General features: G+C 46.4%; 1 protein-coding gene across 7 annotated transcripts in view; it reads left to right on the top strand.

The window, feature by feature from the left end:
• The window catches only part of DGKG (diacylglycerol kinase gamma), a 210,818-nt gene that overhangs the window by 97,017 nt on the left and 94,329 nt on the right, over positions 1–19,472 (top strand). For all 7 annotated transcript variants that reach the window (XM_059687264.1, XM_059687265.1, XM_059687268.1 and 4 more), the window contains 3 exons: positions 4,210–4,299; positions 6,320–6,480; positions 16,289–16,353. In XM_059687264.1, coding sequence (XP_059543247.1) covers positions 4,210–4,299; positions 6,320–6,480; positions 16,289–16,353 — 316 coding nt within the window. The remainder of the gene's footprint in view (positions 1–4,209; positions 4,300–6,319; positions 6,481–16,288; positions 16,354–19,472) is intronic.

Below are 19,472 nucleotides of genomic sequence, written 5' to 3'. Positions count from 1 at the left end.
ACTAGTGCAAGCAAAGAAAGGCCACATTGGGCTGTGTCCAACACACTTAAATCAGAGGGGCAGTGGTGAGAGCCCAGGCTGAAAATTAGGGTTCCTAATCCAGCTCTGCCTGATCTATGGGTCCTTGGACACATGACCCCCAGTAAATAATGGAGACTGACTCTGAAATCCTGGGACAAGAGCATATTCAAGATCTAACCCTGAAGAACCTAGATAAACACTGGGATGTGGAACATAAGGACAGGAAAGGGAAGAGCTTGGGAGAGCCATCATTCAAGTCCACGACTGGGCCCATAGCGACAAGCCCTGGGCTGCTTCTTTCTTCCTGTCATTCATCGCACAAATATTGTCTGTGCACCTCCTGTGCCAAGCTCTCCTTGCGACAATGACTAAACGGACAAAAATCCCACCCTCAAGTTTTCCTTCTAAAGGGAAGACACAAGCAATAAACAAAGAAGTAAGTGAAACATATAATATATCAGAAGGTGATAAAAAAAATATATAGCAAAGAGGAGGCAAAGGGAACACAGGTGTGGAGTGAGGGCTGCAACTGAAATCCTAGTGGTCAGGGAAGACCTCTCAGAGCAGATGATGTTTGCATGGGGACTTGGATGGGGTGAGTCATGCGGATACCTGAGGGAAGAGCAGTTTGGAGGCTCCTGCAGTCACCCAAGTGAGAGGTGACCATGGTTTGGACCACAGCAGAAACAGGCGATGGGGAGACTGCAGCTGGAAAATTTTCTTGGTACACTAAGTTGTTACACTGCCACATCTAACTGGATACCTTATTTTGAAAAGTTTCACTATAATGCCTGCTCCATTTAAGCTTCTAAATGGAAAAAACAAAAATAAAATGAAATTACCAATAATTTTGTGTCAGATTTTGGATATCTTTTGAAGGTAGAGCCAATAGGATTTGCTGACAGACTGATGTGGGAAATGAGGACAAGAACAGAACCAAGGATAGGTCATGATGGACTATGAACAGGGCAGGGCAGGGCAGGCTGGCCTCCAGGGGTCATAAGCCGACCCCTGAGAGGGGTGGGACCAGCACCTGCACTCCTGCTGCTTTTGGCTCCCTCACAGGCATTTTGGTTTCCATAGAAACAGCCCTGCCAAGCAGCCACCCACACACTCCTGTCACCTCCGGCTTGAGTTGTTTGTGGGAGGAGGGAGGTGTCCCTTGGGAGTCAGGAAAGAAAAGCTGATCAACAGAGGATGGATGGTTGCAGTACTGAGAGCTGCTTGCATGGTTCCCTCTCCATCATGAAGGAGAAAGTAGTCTTTGGTGAAAAGTTTTGTAAAATTCATCTGCAGAGGACACAGGTGATAGAAGCTGCTCAAAATAGAAAGAAAGAAGGTCATGTGAGATTATCTGCTTTTTACAGGTTAGTGGGTCAAGGAGAAAAAACCAGTGGTAAGAGGAATAATGGCACAGTGTTCACTCATTCATTCAAGAAATTTTGAAGCAATTATTCAATGCTCTCTACCACCCCCAGTTGGTCCCCTCCCTGATCTGTTCTCCCTCTATAGCCAGAATGGTCTTACCTAAATGTCAATGGGTTCATGATGCATGTGGAGCACATAAATGGCTTCTCATTATTCTTAAAACAAATACAAAAACTCTTCAAATGATCTACAGGAATCTGGGTGGTCTAGCAGCTGCCCACCCTTCCAGCCTTATACCTGCATCCTTCTCCCTCTAGCCTCAAGCCACACAGTTCCTTTCTCAGACCCTTGGATACTGGTAGAGCCACCCCTTCCACCACAGGGCTCTTGCCGGAGCTGTTCCTCCTTCCGGTATGCTCCCCTGGTCTCTGCTGGCCAGTTTCTACTTCATGTCTCAGCCAAAGCGTGGCTTCCTCAGGAGAGCCCTTCCCGGCATATCCCCGGCCTCTGTCACCTTATTATAGGGCCACACTCCTTTCATCTTCAGCATAAATTTGAAATTTACGGGAAGACCTCATTAATATCTGTCTCTCCCCTTTGACTACCACGAGAGCCTAAGTCATGGATTTTTTTAACCTGCTTTTAGAGCCATAGTACATAGTAGGCCTTCAGCAAGTATGTATGGAGATACTGTGGTGAATGAGATAAAGATCCCAGGAGGTTACAGTACATTCAGGGAATAAATGAATAGTCAATTACAAGACATTGTGATGCGATTATCCCTCATGCTAAAGAAACATTCTAGAGAGGCACCTGGTCCAGACTAGGGCCACCAGGGAGGAACTCCCAGAGGCAGCATCTGAGATGAGCCACACAGAGTTTGTGATTTCAGGCACTGAAAACATTAAGATATGGTTGACATGTTGGATGGGAGGTTGGAGCGGTAAGAGATGAGGCTAGAGAGGAAGGCAGAGCCTGGAAGAGCTTAGTGTGCCATGCTAAGGAGTAAGGGGAGCCCCAACAGTGTGAAAGCAATAGACTAACATGATCAGGCTTGTGGTTCAAGGATTTCCCATCCTGGCGAACGTGTAGAGAACGCATGAGGGGGTGGAACTGGAGGCTGAGAGGGCCAAGAGGAGACAGTTGCAACCATACCAGTGGGAAGGAATCATATCATTCCTGAACTCAGGCATCACTATGGGGATAGAGAGAAAAGGCTTCTTGGAGATCTATTAAGGGAGAAAGCTCACAGAACTTGATGAGTGAATAATGTGGGGTGAGGGAGAGGGGAAACCTAGGATGGCATCCAGCTTTCTAGCCTCCACACTGTGAAGATGGTTGACTACAGAAGAAAGAGCAGATCTAAGGAAACAAGGGTCTTCCAGGCAAAGGGAACAGAGTGTGCAAAGGTAGGGAGGCATAAACACTGACTATGGCTTCTGGGAACAATGAGAAAGTCCATTGCTTTACTCCATCCTCCATCTTAACCTTCCCACTTATAATCTCAGCCCTGGGTTTTGCCAGAGCTCAACCACTCTGGCACAAGTCAGACAAGCCAGGGGACCTATGAACTCCTGTTTTGCTGGGGCAACCCTAGCATGATCCTCATGTAGGATGCTGATTCCTGTAGCACCCCAACCCCCTATCAGCACTCCCCCATAATATCATTCATTGTCCCTGGCACTAGGTGAACTGAGGTTTATGTAAATAGGCACCTTCTTGAGCCCAATGGGTGTCTGCACCTCTTTCAACTTTCTTAATCAGCTAACATAAACTTCTGTAGATCTTCAGCCAGATCAAAACATACATGGTCTTCTGTGCTTTCTCTAATGGTTCGGTCTGATGCTGCTTCACAACAGCATGGAAAATAAATTTAGGAATCTGTGTATTTGCAAGTCTGGGAGGAGGTGAAAGTGGCAAACTGCTCCCTGGGTGCCAAATGACACATGGAGGTTTTCCGTTAGACACACTGCTATGTTTAACTTTTGAACACGAATGACTTTAGGTGTGACATCTTCAGTTTTCCAAATGCCTCACTATTCCCTGATGTCTCAAACTCACCTGTGCTACTGTCTATGCACCTGCCCAGTCCTTGAATAAAGGAGGAGCATGTTTGGAGCTCTAGAGCTCTGGGTTTGGAGCCTGGCTCTGGAATTACTTTCCTCTCTCTTCCTCAGTGTCTTCATTTATGATGATAATGATAAGACCCTGCAGGGTTGGTCTGAGGAGTAAATGTAACAAGTGCTGGTTATCACTAAGGATTAAAGCTGCACAAACTGCAGTAATGATTTTTGAGGTTGCTGTCACCCCAAAGGAAAGGATTGGGGTGAAATTATGATAAGAGATGCAAGTTACAAGGAGATAGACTTCGTCCACTATGAGAAAACCCTTTGTAATGGTCTACACCAGTGATGGCGGACCTTTTGAGCTCGGCGTGTCAGCATTTTGAAAAACCCTAACTTAACTCTGGTGCCGTGTCACATATAGAAATTTTTTGATATTTGCAACCATAGTAAAACAAAGACTTATATTTTTTGTATTTATTTTATATATTTAAATGCCATTTAACAAAGAAAAATCAACCAAAAAAATGAGTTCGCGTGTCACCTCTGACACACGTGTCATAGGTTCACCATCACTGGTCTACACACTGCAGATGCAGGAGATTACTTCAGCAAGTAGAGTGTTCCCCATCATGGGAGGTATTCTAACAAAGAACGCTATGGAAGGGTTCAAGCATCAGGTCAGGGATAACTAGATAACTCGGACATTCTGTAATCACGTGGCATATGGTTCTCTCATCCTCTTCATGGGTTGCAGATAAGGCCAACTTTGCAAAGCATCCACCAGTGGCTGTCCTGCCTCTTGGAACAGGAAATGACCTGGCCCGATGTCTCCGCTGGGGAGGAGGTGAGTCTACCTGGGAGTGGCACTCCCCTGGGGACAAGCTTTCCAGTCGATAGGGATGCTCCACAGAGCTAGGCTGAACTTCCCCCTAGGGATCACATTCCACAGACTAATGCTCAACTCTGGGGTCAGATAGACTTCATGGCTGTTTCCCTGCCCTGCATGCCAGGCTTATGCTTACCCATCACTACATTTCCTGTCATCCTGAAACTATCTGCTTATCGCCTGCCTTCCCTAGTAGAACAAGTCAACTTTAAGGTAGAGTCTCCTTCCCAGCACTCATCACAGTAGGGGCTCAGGTGTTTGACAGGTGTTTTTTGCATAAAATTCCCCCTGTCAAATTACTGATCTTCTTCTGAATTAGGACTCAGAATGCAGAATGAAAGGCCACATCACCGGCTATTGACAGCATCCAGATCAACTTAGCCCCTCCCCTACCCCCCCCCCCCCCCCCCCGCATGACCCTCATTTTGAAAAGTTTAGAAGGGGGAATTCAAAATGGTAACCAGCTTACAAGGCAATAGGCAGGAGCTAAGTTGAGATCTTTGTAAACTACAACAACCCCCATGGAGCTGGGCGTGCTCCAGAGAGTGCAGAAGTTCAGATCAGCCCAAGGAGCCCACAAACCAGTCTGGCAGGTAGGATCAGAGTGAGACTGAGGATGGCTGATCAACTCAGAGAGCAATTCAAAACCAGGCCGGCAGCGGTCAGTGTTCAGAGGCTGGTGCATGTTTGGGGGCAGAGCTAGTGAGATCCAGCCTAGAAGGAAGTTGGCAAGCCCTGGAAGAGCTACCAGGGTCCTCAGCCACACACTGAGGCTAGAAAAGAGTCCTCTGTTCAGAGAGACAGGCAGAGTGTGGCCCCGCACTGTGAGCATTAGGCAGCAGAGACAGGTACCAATTTCATGCAGGAAACCCAGCCTGCACTCCCAGATAGTTTTAAGGCCCTCCGCTATGTAGCTGCTTTCACTGCTATCTTGTAGGGCATCCCCTAAGTTGCTGATCAAAGCCCTGACAACTTGAAAATACTCTTCAAGGTTGCCCCGAAAGTAAGCAGGAACATAGAAGTGTTATTTGAAAGAAAAGACTGTCTGTCCCACTAACCTCTCACTACTTACAATTCACATTATATGTTAGTTTTCTATTGCTACATAACAAATTATCATAATATAGAGGCTTAAAACACCCATTTTTAGTTCACAGTCAGAAGCCCTAGCACAGGCCCTCACAGGCTGAAACCTGGTCTCACTAAAGCTTCCAGGGGAAGAATTTGCTCCTAAGCTCACTCAGGTGATTAGCTGAATTCAGTTCTCTGTGATTGTAGGATTGGGGACCTGTTTCCTTCCTGGTTGTCTGCAGGGACCACTCTCAGAGGCGAGAGGCCTCCCTCATGACTTGCCAGATGGGGTCCCTCCATCTTCAAAGCTGGCAACAGAGAATCTTCCTCTTGTCGAATCCCTCTCAAGCTTCAAATCTATTTCTTAAGAAAAGCCCAGTCTTTTCTGAGGACTCCTCCAATTAGGTCAGCTCCATCCAGGCTACTCTTCCTCTCTCAAAGTCAACTGTTTCACGTTATGTACCTAATTGCCTCTTATTCATGGGACCCAGGGCAGGCAGGAATCGGTGGGGGAAGGGGGGTCATCTTAAAATCCTGTCTACCACACTGTCCCTCTCTGACATGACATGGTCTAGAAATGGGTCCTCCCTTCTCCCATATGCAGCTTTCCAACCACCCAGCCCAAGTCTCCAGGGCTTGCTTCAGCAACACAGCCTGCCCACTTTTGGCCAGCCCCGCCCCGCTCCCCTGCTGCTCTGGCTTTCAGATCTCCCCCAGCTTCTTTCTATTTGCTCCAAGTTGCCCTCTCCTTCTCTGTGGCTCAGGGAACCTAAGTGTCTCTGGCCCACAGGCACATTGGGGGACTCCAGGTCACAGATGCCCACAGGGTTCCCTGCTCTGAGCTGCCTGTACATCAGCGACAACTTAGCTTTCTGCTTTGGGACAGATGCAATGTTATGCTCCACAGGCTATGAAGGGGGAAGCCTGACAAAAATCCTGAAGGAAATTGAGCAGAGCCCCTTGGTGATGCTGGATCGCTGGCACCTGGAAGTCATCCCCAGAGAGGAGATGGAGAACGGGGACCAGGTCCCGTATGACATCATGAACAACTACTTCTCCATTGGTGTGGTGAGTTGGCCATTGTTTGCCTTTCTGCATGGAAGAGAAATGCTTGGGCAGGCAGGAAAGGTTCTGGTCCACCATTGTCCCCCCGGCCTGGTCTCCCCTACTCTTTACCTCTCCTGGCTGCCTCCAGCCTTGACTTATGTCCAAGCATCCTCACATCTGGACACCTTAACTGTACCAAGCACCCATCCTTGGTTATATAGGAATTTCCTTCTCCAATAATTTTAACTAACCGTAGAAAAGACAGGACATTTTTCAAAAGACATATTTATCCTTTGGATAATTTGAAGCAGTTAAAGAAAAGCAGCACCAAGAAATAACCAAGGGGCGAGGCCAGGAGACTCTCACGCAAGCTTCCAGAGATGTAACTCTGTCCTCCAGGGAGGACTGTGTGAGTCCAAGCAGCTTGACTGACTTAGCTCTCAGAATTCCTTCTCTCCTGTTTTCTCCCTTCATCTCAACCCCATTCCCCACATTCCAAGTGCTCATAAATCTCTGTGGCTTCTCCCCTGGCTGACCCCTCCGGCTGAGCTCTGTGCTCCTCCTTGGTGCTCCCATGGCCCTCTGTACTTATCCCATCGCTGCACTCGCTGCATTAGATTGAAGGGATTGGTTGAGTGTGTCCGTCTCCCTCTGCCAACACACACACACACACACACACACACACACACACACACACACACACAGTGCCACATTCCTCTTGCTCCCTGCAGCCCCCAGCACATCTAATGCAGCACAGTTACATTGTGTTGATGAACTCAACTTCTGATCCAAAGAGGATGGGGTGGACACTGCTTCCCAAACTGTTGGGGACAGGAGGGGAGAGAAAAGGGATCCAACACTGCCAAAAATAGAGCTGGGGTTTGGGAGGCAGGTGCAACAAAGACAGTAGCATTTACTGAGCTCCTACTGTGTGCTCTCCACCGTGCCAGACTTTATGTATTCTAGTCCGCAGAGCAATCCTGCAGGAATCTTGTCCCCCCTGTCCCCATTTTACAGGTGAGGCCTCAGGACACTGGGCCAGGAAAGGGCAGAGCTAGCACATACATGCTGTGCCTCATTCTGAACCCAGGCTCGTTCCTCAGGGTCCCTGTCTTGGGATTTAGCTGTCCAGCTCCATATGTATTTGAGTCCCTCCAGACTCCAACTGTGTGATACCTGCACTCCTCAACCATCCTCACCTGTGCCTCTTTTGACACTATTTTGGTGGTTAAAAAGAGAGAGAGAGAGAAGAGGAAATGATAAAAATATTGTGCAAGAGCAGGTTTAAGGAAAGGATTTTGTTTTTTAGTAAGAATAGTAGAAAGAGAACAATGGAAGCAGAAATGATTACTACTAGTAATAATACCTTAGATTTATAGAATTTATAATTTTCCGTACTTACAGGGCAGTATTATCTCCATTGCACAGGTGAGGAAACAGAGACAAATTAAGGGATTTGCCTTCATGTTTTGACTCCTACTCCAGCACTCTCTTTCTACTACTAAAACAGAAGAAAGGCATTGCTGGACCCACAATCGGGTTCTGAAAAGATGGAGGTGTTGGATCAGGAGTAAATTCACGGGTCTCTGTGCCCTGTTCTTGTTTATCTCCTCAGCTCCCTTAGTCTCAGGTGGGGGAGACATCATTCCCTAGGCCTTTTCCATCACTCTAGTGACCTTAGCAGACTCCTCCCTCCTCTTCTTGGCTCAAAGGCCCCTCTCCTTTTCGGATCACCTGCTTAGGCTCCACTTCCCCCAATGGGAACATGCAATCATCACCTCTTACAAATCAGGCATGACTGGCATATCTAGCATCCAGGGGGCTTCCCATCATTACCTTTTCACAAAAACTCAAGTCTTTAGCCTATAACAACTAGAATATAACTTGATAACATTTATTAGGTAACTACTGCACACCAGGCATAGTTTCCCTGTTGGTAAGTATTGTCATTATTCTTTTGTACTTTGTAAGAAGGAGCTACAGCTTAGAAAGATACAGAGTGATGAAGCCAGGAGCCACTACTGCCTGGATCCAGAGCCCACTGAGCTGTGAACCATGAGCCCTACAGCCTCTGCACAAACCCCTCTGTCTTCATGCCACCAAACCGGCAGCATTTGGGTGGGGGGATGGCGATGATTCAAAATTTAGTGTGTGCTGGCTCACCTATGCCCCTTGTCAGAAATGCAAATTCTACTCCCTGACAGATCCTGATTCCACTCCAACCCACAGTTTTACTTCCTTACAATGATTCAGTTGGTCTGGACAAAGTCTGGAAATTTGTATTTTTAATAAGCCCCTGAGATAATTCTGATGTAAATGGTCCCCATGAAGTCTTCAGTGAGTGAAGACCATTCATTAGAGCAGAGAATAGCCAAAGGAAGTAGTTTTTCAAGGAGCAGAAACCAGAACTGAAATAACAGAGAGAAAAGACAGGCAGGGGAAACCAGTACCTATAAGCAACCAGCCAGAAATGAGAGCTGAGCTGCAGGACAAGTGACCTGCCTTCAGCCCCAAATCTTCTCTCTTAACACACCCAGACTCTGGTTGCCAAAAATAACCCTGCCTGTCTCTACACAGTGCCATATGTAAAAGGGGGAGAGGGGGCACTCACTTAGTATTAGCTAACCAAATGGATGGATACAATAAGAGAATAGACAACCTCCCCTCAACTAGATAACCAAGCCTAATCCCCAGAGCCAACACTGATCATGGTTTTAATTCATTATTGCAAATAAACTGGGAAGGGAGGGAAGAAGGCCAGCTAATTGTCCCCCAAGGAAATTCATGTAAACCGATTCTCCATCACACTCTGTGGTCAAGCTATTTATTTGCCCTGGGCTGACTTACAATAATCCAATCTGTTCATCCTTCAAATTATGAAGAACTTCACAGCACCTTTTCTTATAATCCCTCCACACATCTTTAGCTTGTGCATATTTAATCTTTTATTGCAAAGCAGTGAGGAACCAGAGCTGTTTTTATCTCCGTGGTGTTCCCTTAGCCTTCTCGCAATAAAATGTTTGCAGGGTTTGTGTGCTCGCTCTTTAAGAATTGGAAAGGGAAATTCTTGAGAAAACAAGTAGCCAACACACAACCCTAACAGAACCTGGGGCTGACATTTGCAGAAGCTCTTGCTCCCTATTTGACTTCCCAAACTTTGTAAGACGAGAAGTAGGTATGTAAACCAACCCACAGTTTTACTTCCTTATGATGATTAGAGTCAGACTCCTTTGGCAAAGAGAGCTGTGCAAAGTCTTTGGCTCTTTTGAAGGACTTGGAATATCTGTTAATATCAAATGTCTGCTGCCTTACACTTACTTACAAAGGTGATGACAATGACCGCTGCTGTGGAGCCCACAGGTGGTAAAGAATTTGCCCTGACAGTTCACTGGTCCCCTTGTTACCATACAACCCATTTAATAGATGGAGGGATAAACCAGGAAAACGCTCCTGGCCTAAGCAAGGAGTGACTATGGCCTCATTGTCACCACATTCCCATAACCTTTGTACATGTCAGCTCCTGTCGGCAAAGCGTGGAGATAGTTGGCCTTCTCAGTCCCTCTGATAACATCCATTGGCAGGAGATTTTAAACATAGTCATTCAGGATGCTACTTCCTCTGACTTCTCTGGACTCCTCGTCTCTGCTCTTTATTTTTGGATTGGCAGAAATGTCAGGATGGCCAGGTATCAGTGACAGGAAGTTTGGGACTGAAATAATTCCTGGGGCATGTGTAGCTCTGAATGCCTCAAAGGCTCTGCTGTCACTGAGCCTTCCAGGATGAGTGAACAGCTAATCCCTTGATTCAATGAGATCTATTTCTAATGCTGAGGGGCCCCAGGGGCCAAGGAGAGGCCATAGTCATCACACTAACCCATGCCATTCTCCACCTTACAGACTGGATTTATCAGACTTCACCAGCCAAGTTTCTACAATGGAACACCTTCTGCCCATTAGGGAATTTATATTTTTAAAAAATCATCATTGTCCCTGCACCTTTGGACTCTTTCAGCCTCAGGTTTTTGTCTGTCACCTGTGAGAGCCATGAAGGCACTAAAACAATGGGACTCACTGAAAGGTGTCTTGAACAAGAGTTCACCACTCTTTTTAATCCCCCAATCTGCCAGAATTTTTCAGAATAATCCAAACTCCAAATTATCTGGTTATTTTGTCTCCTTTCTTTTTATCTCCATAAGTTGTCAAATTGGTTTAGAAATGCATTGTCCAATATAGTAGCCATTAGCCACACATGGCTATTGTGTACTTGAAATTGGACTAATCTAAATTGAGAGATGCTATAAGTATAAATACGGACTAAATTTCTTTCTTTTTTTTAACTATTTTGAGAACATTTTAATAAAGGATTACTTATATGGGTATATGTAGAGTATATGAAATATTGAGGAATAGTCAGGGTATAGGGAACCACAAGGCTAGTGTAGTACCTTGGGACTAGTAACATAGAGGAGCAGTTACCGCCTCTAAGTTGGAAAGGGCAAGGGGCATGTGTGGCTATCGGAACCTAGAGAGCAAAAGCTGGATGGAGGGGGCTGCCTGGTAGGATCTAGGACCTTCAGTTGAAGGGCAAAGCCAACCAAGTTGAACCTGTTTGCAAATGGCTAAGGCAGTGGTCGGCAAACCACGGCTCGCAAGCCACATGTGGCTCTGCGGCCGGGGTCCAACCCCAGCAGGTCCAGGGGTTCCCAAAGGCGTAGACGGAGTCGGCGAAGAAGGAAGGACACGGAGACAGTGTTCAGTTGATCAGCAGCCTAGCCAGGATCTCCAGCCAGGATCTCCAGCCAAGTTCTGGTCTGGATCTCCAGAGAGGTTCTGGTCTGGATCTCCAGCGAAGTTCTGGTTAGGATCTCCAGCCAAGTTCTGTGTCCATGTTCTCTTGCTAGGTTCTCCAGGTTCTCCAGCCAGGTTCTGTAGCCATGTTCCCTCACTAGGTTCTCCAGCCAGGTTCAGTCACCAGGTTCTAGTCAGGTTCTCTTGCCATGTTCTATCCAGGTTCTGTAGTCAGGTTCTGTCTCTAGGTTCTTCAGCCAGGTTCTCTCGCTAGGTTCTGTCTATAGGTTCTGTGGCCAGTTTCTGTCCAGGATCTTTTGCCATGTTCTCTCCAGCGAAGTTCTTCTGTCTCTAGGTTCAGTGTAGGTTCTGTATTCTAAGTTCTATGTTCTAAATTCTGTCTCTTGCTGTCTTGTTACATCTGTATTTATACCAGTTGATTCAATCCTATCAATCTCTATTACAAAGGTTAGGGCGTTTCTTATCTCCATTCCAGGGAGTAAAGATTATGTAGCTTAAGCATGATTGTTCGTAGTTAAAGTGATTAATTACCCGCCTGGCACTTAGTTGAGGGGTTTTATTCCCTCCCTAACTTCAGGGGAAAATCCCTACCTGGGGAAACAACCTTTCTCAGAGAGGAGACCTTGGTTAAAACACATAGTGCCAAGAAGGTGAGCAAACATATTAAGAACAGCATGCCATATATGCCAGGTCCCTTGAAACAGCAAGGATGGACCGGCTCCTGGCAAATTCCCCCTTTTTTATTTTTTAAAAGCAGGCATTAAAAAGAAAAAACCCAAATGCTCTCTTGTATCCATTTTAAGAGTAGGATTGGCGCTTTCCGCTATTACCTGAGTCCTGGTCTATCACCCCAGGGAGAGCTTGCCAATCCTGCACTTTCCCGGGGTAGAAAGGCTGCAGTGGGGTTAAGGATAAGGCTCCTTGGGCCTACCTCCTCCCATGCCTTTACATTTACCTTTCCTTCCTCAGAAAAGCATGGACATACTTCTTGCATAAAACGTTCTGTCTGACTGGGAGTAACCTTAATTCCTCTGCTAGCAAGCATATGTGTTAAAAGATCAATACAGAGTCTTATTTCTTTAGACTCAGTATGGCACATCTTCTTAATCTAAAAATCAATACAGAGTCTTCTTTCTTTGGACTCAGTATGGCACATCTTCTCAATCTAAGAATCAATACAGAGTCTTCTTTCTTTGGACTCAGTATGGCACATCTTCTCAATCTAAGTTCTGTACTCTCCACCTTCTTACCCTACTTATCCTCTATAGGGGGGTCTGCAGTACCCTGGTGGAGTCCTATCCATCCTGAGTGTGGGGGTTCTCAATGGGGGGGGGCTTACCCAGGGGAATCCTGTTCCAGGGGTTCCCAAAGGTGTGGACGGAGTAGGCGAAGACTATCCACCCTCTTCCTATGGTGGAGTCCGATCCATCCCGAGTGTGGGGCGCTTACCTAGGGGTCCCTGTTCGGGCACCATATGCTGGGGTCCAACCCCAGCGGGTCCAGGGGTCCCCAAAGGTGTGGACAGAGTCGGCGAAGAAGGAATGACACGGAGACAGCGTTCAGTTGATCAGCAGCCTAGGCAGGATCTCTAGCCAGGATCTCTAGCCAAGTTCTGTTCAGGATCTCCAGCAAAGTTCTGTTTCAGATCTCCAGCCAGGTTCTGTATCCATGTTCTCTTGCTAGGTTCTCCAGGTTCTCCAGCCAGGTTCTGTAGCCATGTTCCCTCGCTAGGTTCTCCAGCCAGGTTCTGTCCAGGTTCTCCAGCCAGGTTCAGTCACCAGGTTCTAATCAGGTTCTCTTGCCATGTTCTATAGTCAGGTTCAGTCCAGGATCTTTTGCCATGTTCTCTCCAGCGAAGTTCTTCTGTCTCTAGGTTCTGTGTAGGTTCTGTGTCTAGGTTCAGTGTAGGTTCTGTATTCTAAGTTCTGTGTTCTAAATTCTGTCTCTTGCTGTCTTGTTAAATCTGTATTTATACCACTACGGACTAAATTTCAAAAATGTGATATGAAGGAAAGAATTTTAAATATCACTATAATATGAATTACATGTTATAAGGATAGCATTTGTTAATTAAAATATATTATTAAAGTTAATTTCCTCTCCTTTTACTTTTTTAATGAGGCTACTAGAAAAAATTTTAAATTTATTTCTACCGGACATCACTGGCCTAGACATCCCAGCATTTCAGAGTTCAAACACTGCTGCTTAGATTTGGAAGGGTACAAAAATATTTTGTCCAACTGTGCGATTGGAGTTTTAGTTCGAGAAAGAGTAGCCACATGTCCTCACTGCTGTCATCTTGTCTTTACCCCACACTTCATAGAAAGCACCCCAGAGAGTGAGGCCATCAGAAATGTCATCATCACATCCACAGGCTTGCAATTCCCATCTACCACCCACTCCCTTCAGAACAGAATTCTCCTTTTGCTGTAATAAATACCAAAAAGCGGTTTGAACCATTGTAGCACTGGTTTCCAAAATTTAAATGTAATCACGACTGAGTGTAAGGACAGCCAGCTCAGTACCTGACAGAGAGAAGCTCAACAGAGGGTAAAGGTGAATCTTGACTCTCGTTTGGATCCCCAGGTAGGGAAACGTGATCAGAGCCTTGGCCTGCATTGCCTTTTCAAGACTGAACAGCAGCCCTACCTGGTTTGGCTCAGTGGATAGAGCGTCAGCCTGCGGACTGAAGGGTCCCAGGTTCGATTCCGGTCAAGGGCATGTACCTTGGTTGTGGGCACATCCCCAGTGGGGGGTGTGCAGGAGGCAGCTGATCGATGTTTCTCTCTCATCGATGTTTCTAACTCTCTATCCCTCTCCCTTCCAAGACTGAACAGCAAAGGAACTGCTCAGCTCACCTTTGCCACTTTGTGCATTTACCAAGGAATTACACTGTCAAATTAGGACCCACATGCTTGACTAATAATGTTGTAAAAGCTGGTCTTTGTGAAAAAGAAGTTTTGAAAAACCTAGTTATGAGAAAAACAAAGATAATCGGAACTACACAGTGAAAGGGGTCTGTGCACATGTCCCAGGGAATAAAAAGGCCAGAAGCCCGTCGCAGCAGCACTGGCGGCAGGGAATCATGGAGTACAAATCATGCCAGGCAACATGTGATTGCTGTTTTCTTCCCTTTTCTTTTTTTCTGACAGAAGAAAATTGGTGCTTCAAAGGAACACAAGCAGATGGGATATGTTCTTGAATTCTAGAGAAGCATTTGACAGATGTCAGTGAATTTGGTTCAGAGTGTTCACTGAAACTTGCTCAGGGAGAGGGCGGGGCGCACAGTCTGGCAGCATGAAATGCAGCTAGCTGCAGGAGAGCTGAGCAGGCTGCACAGGCCTTGCAGACAGAGGCCTCTGGGGGCTTGCTCATCTCCCGCTGTGTGTCCACTGGGGTGCCTGCCTAACCAAGACCTTCAACTCCTGATGTGTCTTAAAGTAAAAACTAAATCAGTACCTAGTTTAAACATAACATTTTTAAAACATGATTTCAGCAAGGAGTATTTGCCAACACAAAATAAGCCCATATTCTTGACTTTACCTTTCAGTAGTGGGCTGCTAGCTGGCTTCACTCCTCTACCAAGTGTAAATATCACAAAAGCTCCTATTTGTCCCCTCACTAGCTTCTAGACTTTCGGTCCCCACCATTAACTTGTATTTTACTCACCACACACAGCACATGCTCAAAAAATGCTTCTTCACTGCACTATACCTCCTTATGTTCAAAAAAATTCCAGGGAAAGAAATTTGTAGATTTTCTATATTAAGAGCCAGAATTAATATACACTAGCTGAAAATTCACTGTATGAAATTTCAGTTCTCTTTTAGCCACATATTATAGTAAATGAGTTTCTGTATTTTTGCCCTGAACACATCTGAATCAGCTCTCTGGTTTTTTGGTCACTCCCCCAACTCCAGTCAAATTAACTCAAATATTTTGTAGTCCATCAGCTGCACCTAAAGTGCTGGCATGTGCCATGGGGCTGAGGGGGGAAAGGGGTGTTATGAAGTCTTCTGCTGGAAAACCAGACCATTAACAAGGGAGGAAGACCAAGTTTGAGGAGGAAAGATGAGTTCATTTTCAGGTCTGAAGTTCAGGGTTGGTACTAGAGATATACTAGGGACAGTAGATGCTAGTAACAACCATGAGGATGCGAGATGCAGTGTGGGCTACAGATTGGACTCAGGGCTAAGAAGTTCTGATCCGAGGATGGAGAGCCCAGAAGCATGTGCCATGGGAGCCATCCTCTCTGTGAATTCTGAGGAGAAGGTGGCCGGGAATGCAGCAAAGGGATGTGCTAAGAGGAGGGCAGCGGAGTGCCCCTACAGTGGCACTTCTGACTCTTACTGACCTTGGGGAGAGCTGTTTCCAGGAACAATCAAGAAGCAGAAGCCAGAGGTTTAAATAGATTTTTTTTAAAAAAACTATTAAGCACTTTACCCAATGCTACAATTATTTCTACTATTAGGGATGGTTAGGAGTTAATAGAGCATCTTGCCAACGTGTTTTCTGGTTTTGATAATGCATGATAGTTATGTAAGACGTTATCACTGGAGGAAGCTGCCTTACTGGGGGAAGGGGCACAGGAACTCACTGTACTATTTTTGCAACTTCTTGTGAGTCTTAAAATATTCTGAAATAAAAAGTATTGTTTTAAAAGATATGGCAAGATGTTTCCAAAGGCTCGCCCTCCGTACACACACACACACACACACACACACACACACACACACACACACGCCAGCCAGCTTCGGCGTTCTCACCGCTCACAGACCCAGACCCCCTCTCTCTTCTCAAAGGGCAGTGGCTGTCCCCTTCGCTCACCCTGAAGTATGGCTGGGTAGCGGGGAGTACTGCCAGGAGTCTACACGCATGGGGGGCACTACCCCCCAGCCTGGAACCTGCTGTTCTTCCCTGAAGTTGGGGGGTTTCCGCGAGAGCCTGTGCTTCCCTTCCTTCCACATCGCACCGTCATGACCACTAACCAGGGATCTGCTTTCTGTCCCTTTCCCTTTCAGGATGCTTCCATTGCACACAGATTCCACGTGATGAGGGAGAAACACCCCGAAAAATTCAACAGCAGGTAAGAGGGCCCTTGGGCTGCAGCGCTGCCCGAGCCCCGCCTCGAGCGGAACCGCGGTCCAGTCCGAGGCCTCCACCTGCTCTCTCCGAGGCCGCCCAGGGACTTCACTTTCCTGCCACGTTGTCGGAAGGAGGGCTTCCATTTCCAAGCAGAAAACAATGTCAGAGACCTGCGGCAGCCTACCCTCCTGCCCCTCCCCAGAGGATGATGTGCAGAGGGAGGAATGGGGCGGGGTGGGGTGGGACAGGGTGGGGTGGGGGAGGGAGGGGGTGATGCGCCGGCCATGAGGAGTGGAGTCTGCGCTTGGCTAAGTGGAACCCTCCTGGTGCTCGGCCGGCCGCTTTCTCAAAATGTGCCACCCTTACCCCCACCCCTAGCCACCGCGATTCCTCTGGGGAGGGGGGCAAATGGGGGCGGGGCAGGGGCCTCAGCTTCTCTCCGTCTCAAAGGCGAGGGGGTGGCAGCTCCCGGCGTGGGAGAGGGCGTCGCCTTCGCCGTCCCCGCCAGCAGAGGGCAGCAGAGGGAGGCCCTATAGAGGGCGCGGAACCGGAGCCCACCAGATCCCAGCCCCAGCCTTCCACCCTGAGTTAGGGGTCCAAAAACCAAAAGAGAAAGGAAAAAATAAAGAAAGATCATTTGCAAATAAAACCAAACCCTCCTTGCTGGCGGGAGGGATTTCCAAGAAGTGAGTGGTGACTAGCATATAGCTGTTCCTGGGATTGATAAATTACCTTTTTCCCTTCTTTCTTTTTTTCTTCACATTAGTTAATTTCCATCATTTCTCTTTCCTCTGTGTTGTACCATTTCAAGATGACCTCTGGGCCCCACTCTACCCTCAGACAGGTGGGGAAGGACTCACACTGAGCTTGATGGGCTGAGTTTAGCCCTCAGGATTCTCTTTAATGCAGTGGTCTGGTGTTATCTGAAGACATTCCTTTAAAGCCCATTCCTGAAAAGCCCCATCATTTTCATTCCTACTCCTTCCCCCTGACCCCACAGTCTGGGAAGTTAGCCAGAAAGCAGAAAGTCTTTTTAGAGATCAGAAACTGAACATAAGAAGCTACTTCAGCATCAGGAAAATTAATCTGTGGCATTTAATAGTAGCTGAACTAATCTTCTTAGGGTGTGTATTCTGTCACAGGCATATTCCGTGGCCTTCACATACACAGATCATGCACACTCACAAAACACTCTCAACAGGTATATTTTCAGCCCCACTCCTGTTATAGGCACAGACTTACAGATCAGATCACTGTCTTCTCACGATCTTTTCCACTCTCAGATATATACAAAATCACTTTAAAAAAAAAAAAAGTACTTCTCTTCCATCCACTCCAAACTTTTATGATCCTCTTCTCATGCAGGTATCTTTATACAGACTCATGCACACATGCTTGTTAGGATGCCACATGCTTGTGAAATCCATGGGGCTTCTGTTTATTCATTCATCCATTGAAGACATATCACATACCAGGTACTGTGCCAGAAGTCTTTTGAATAAACATGTGAGGGGCTCTCAGTCCCGGGGTGGAGACAGACTAGAAGGCAGATGTTGATGGGTTTTGTGTTAAACGGGGTGAATCCAGGTGACCTATGGGAGCACAAAGCCAGGGCATGGAACTTGGTGTGGAGGGTTTTCCAACAACAGAGATGCCCAAACCAAGACACAGAAAACAGGTGTGTGTTTTCTAAGCACACAAAAAGAGAGGGACAACCCAAGGAGAAGAAGCTAAATGTTCACATAGATACCAAGAAACACAAGAATGCGGCATGTTTGGGCAAGAGCAAGCTGTGCAGTGTGATCAGTTGTGTGGTCTCTTGGCTCGGGAAAAAGCAAAACCTCTGTAGCTGGTAGAAAGCAAGGAAGCACAGAGAGGGAGACAGTCCTCTATATTCCAAAAATCCATAGGTCAACATATGACATAAATAGAGCAATCATCAATCACTCCCGTAGTTGAATACAATGAGAAAGATACCTCTGTCAGAAATTGTTATAATTGTGCATTTCAATGCAAAGTATGAACAAATTCACTGCTCTCTGAATGACTGTTTTTCCTTCCCAGTTAGGTACATGTCTTGCCTTTCACCTGATTGAGGTCAAGGTAGTGTAATCACCTAGAACAGCGGTTCTCAACTGTTGGGTCGAGACCCCTTTGGCGGTCGAACGATCCTTTCACAGGGGTCGCCTAAGACCATCCTGCATATCAGATATTTACATTATGATTCATAACAGTAGCAACATTACAGTTATGAAGTAGCAACGAAAATAATTTTGTGGTTGGGTCACAACATGAGGAATTGTATTTAAAGGGCCAGAAGGTTGAGAACCACTGACCTAGAATGACAGGCATGGGGATTTGCATGTAAATCCATGTGCCTGCTAATAAGTGGAGACATTGCAGTGTAGAGCTAGGCCCTGTTTCACAAGGTCCCAGAACACTTTCTATTAAGAGCTTTGAGTCCATGCTGCTTCTTTGAGAACCCGTTCCTGCTCACATTAAACATAATACCCAGGAGTGCCCAATTTGTCCACTGAGAGGCAGGCAAGCAGCCATTTTCTCAAGGCTTCCTTATTTAGCGCTGGAGATGGTTTTAAATAGGCAGGTGGTTGTTGCCATGGTTACCCCATTACACCAGCAGCTAAACTTAGGAAGGGCCACAAGGGATAGGAAGAAAGCTTGATATCGATATCGGGATTTGGAAATGTAAACGATATTATCAAACAAGGCTTCATTTTACTCAGCTGAATTTAGGTTTTCCAAAGAGTAGTCACTGGTTGGCTGGCCGCCCTTACCATTAATGCTTAGGACTGGGTCCTCAGGGACAACCCTGAGGTTAAATTTAGGGAATTATAACTGTTTGTTTTGTTTTGAACATGGGAAGGTGACTAGTCAGGGCTGAATTTATCAGGAAACTTCAATTTTTCCCAAAGCTTCTTGAGTTTTCAAAGCTACTGTAACAAGAATCCTTAACCTGAGGTACAAGCGCTGTGGAAGCTCTGAGGACACTTTGACATTATCATTATATGCAAGATATTGAATATATTTTTCTGGAGAGACTATCAGAAGGTTCTTGGAGGGATCCATAATCCTCAAGTGGTTAAAAGTCACAGTTCTGAG

The sequence above is a fragment of the Myotis daubentonii genome, chromosome 3, assembly GCF_963259705.1.
Source record: "Myotis daubentonii chromosome 3, mMyoDau2.1, whole genome shotgun sequence".
NCBI lineage: Eukaryota > Metazoa > Chordata > Mammalia > Chiroptera > Vespertilionidae > Myotis > Myotis daubentonii.
The sequence above is the reverse complement of the archived record's forward strand: the minus strand, read 5'-3'. Positions and strand labels throughout refer to the sequence as shown.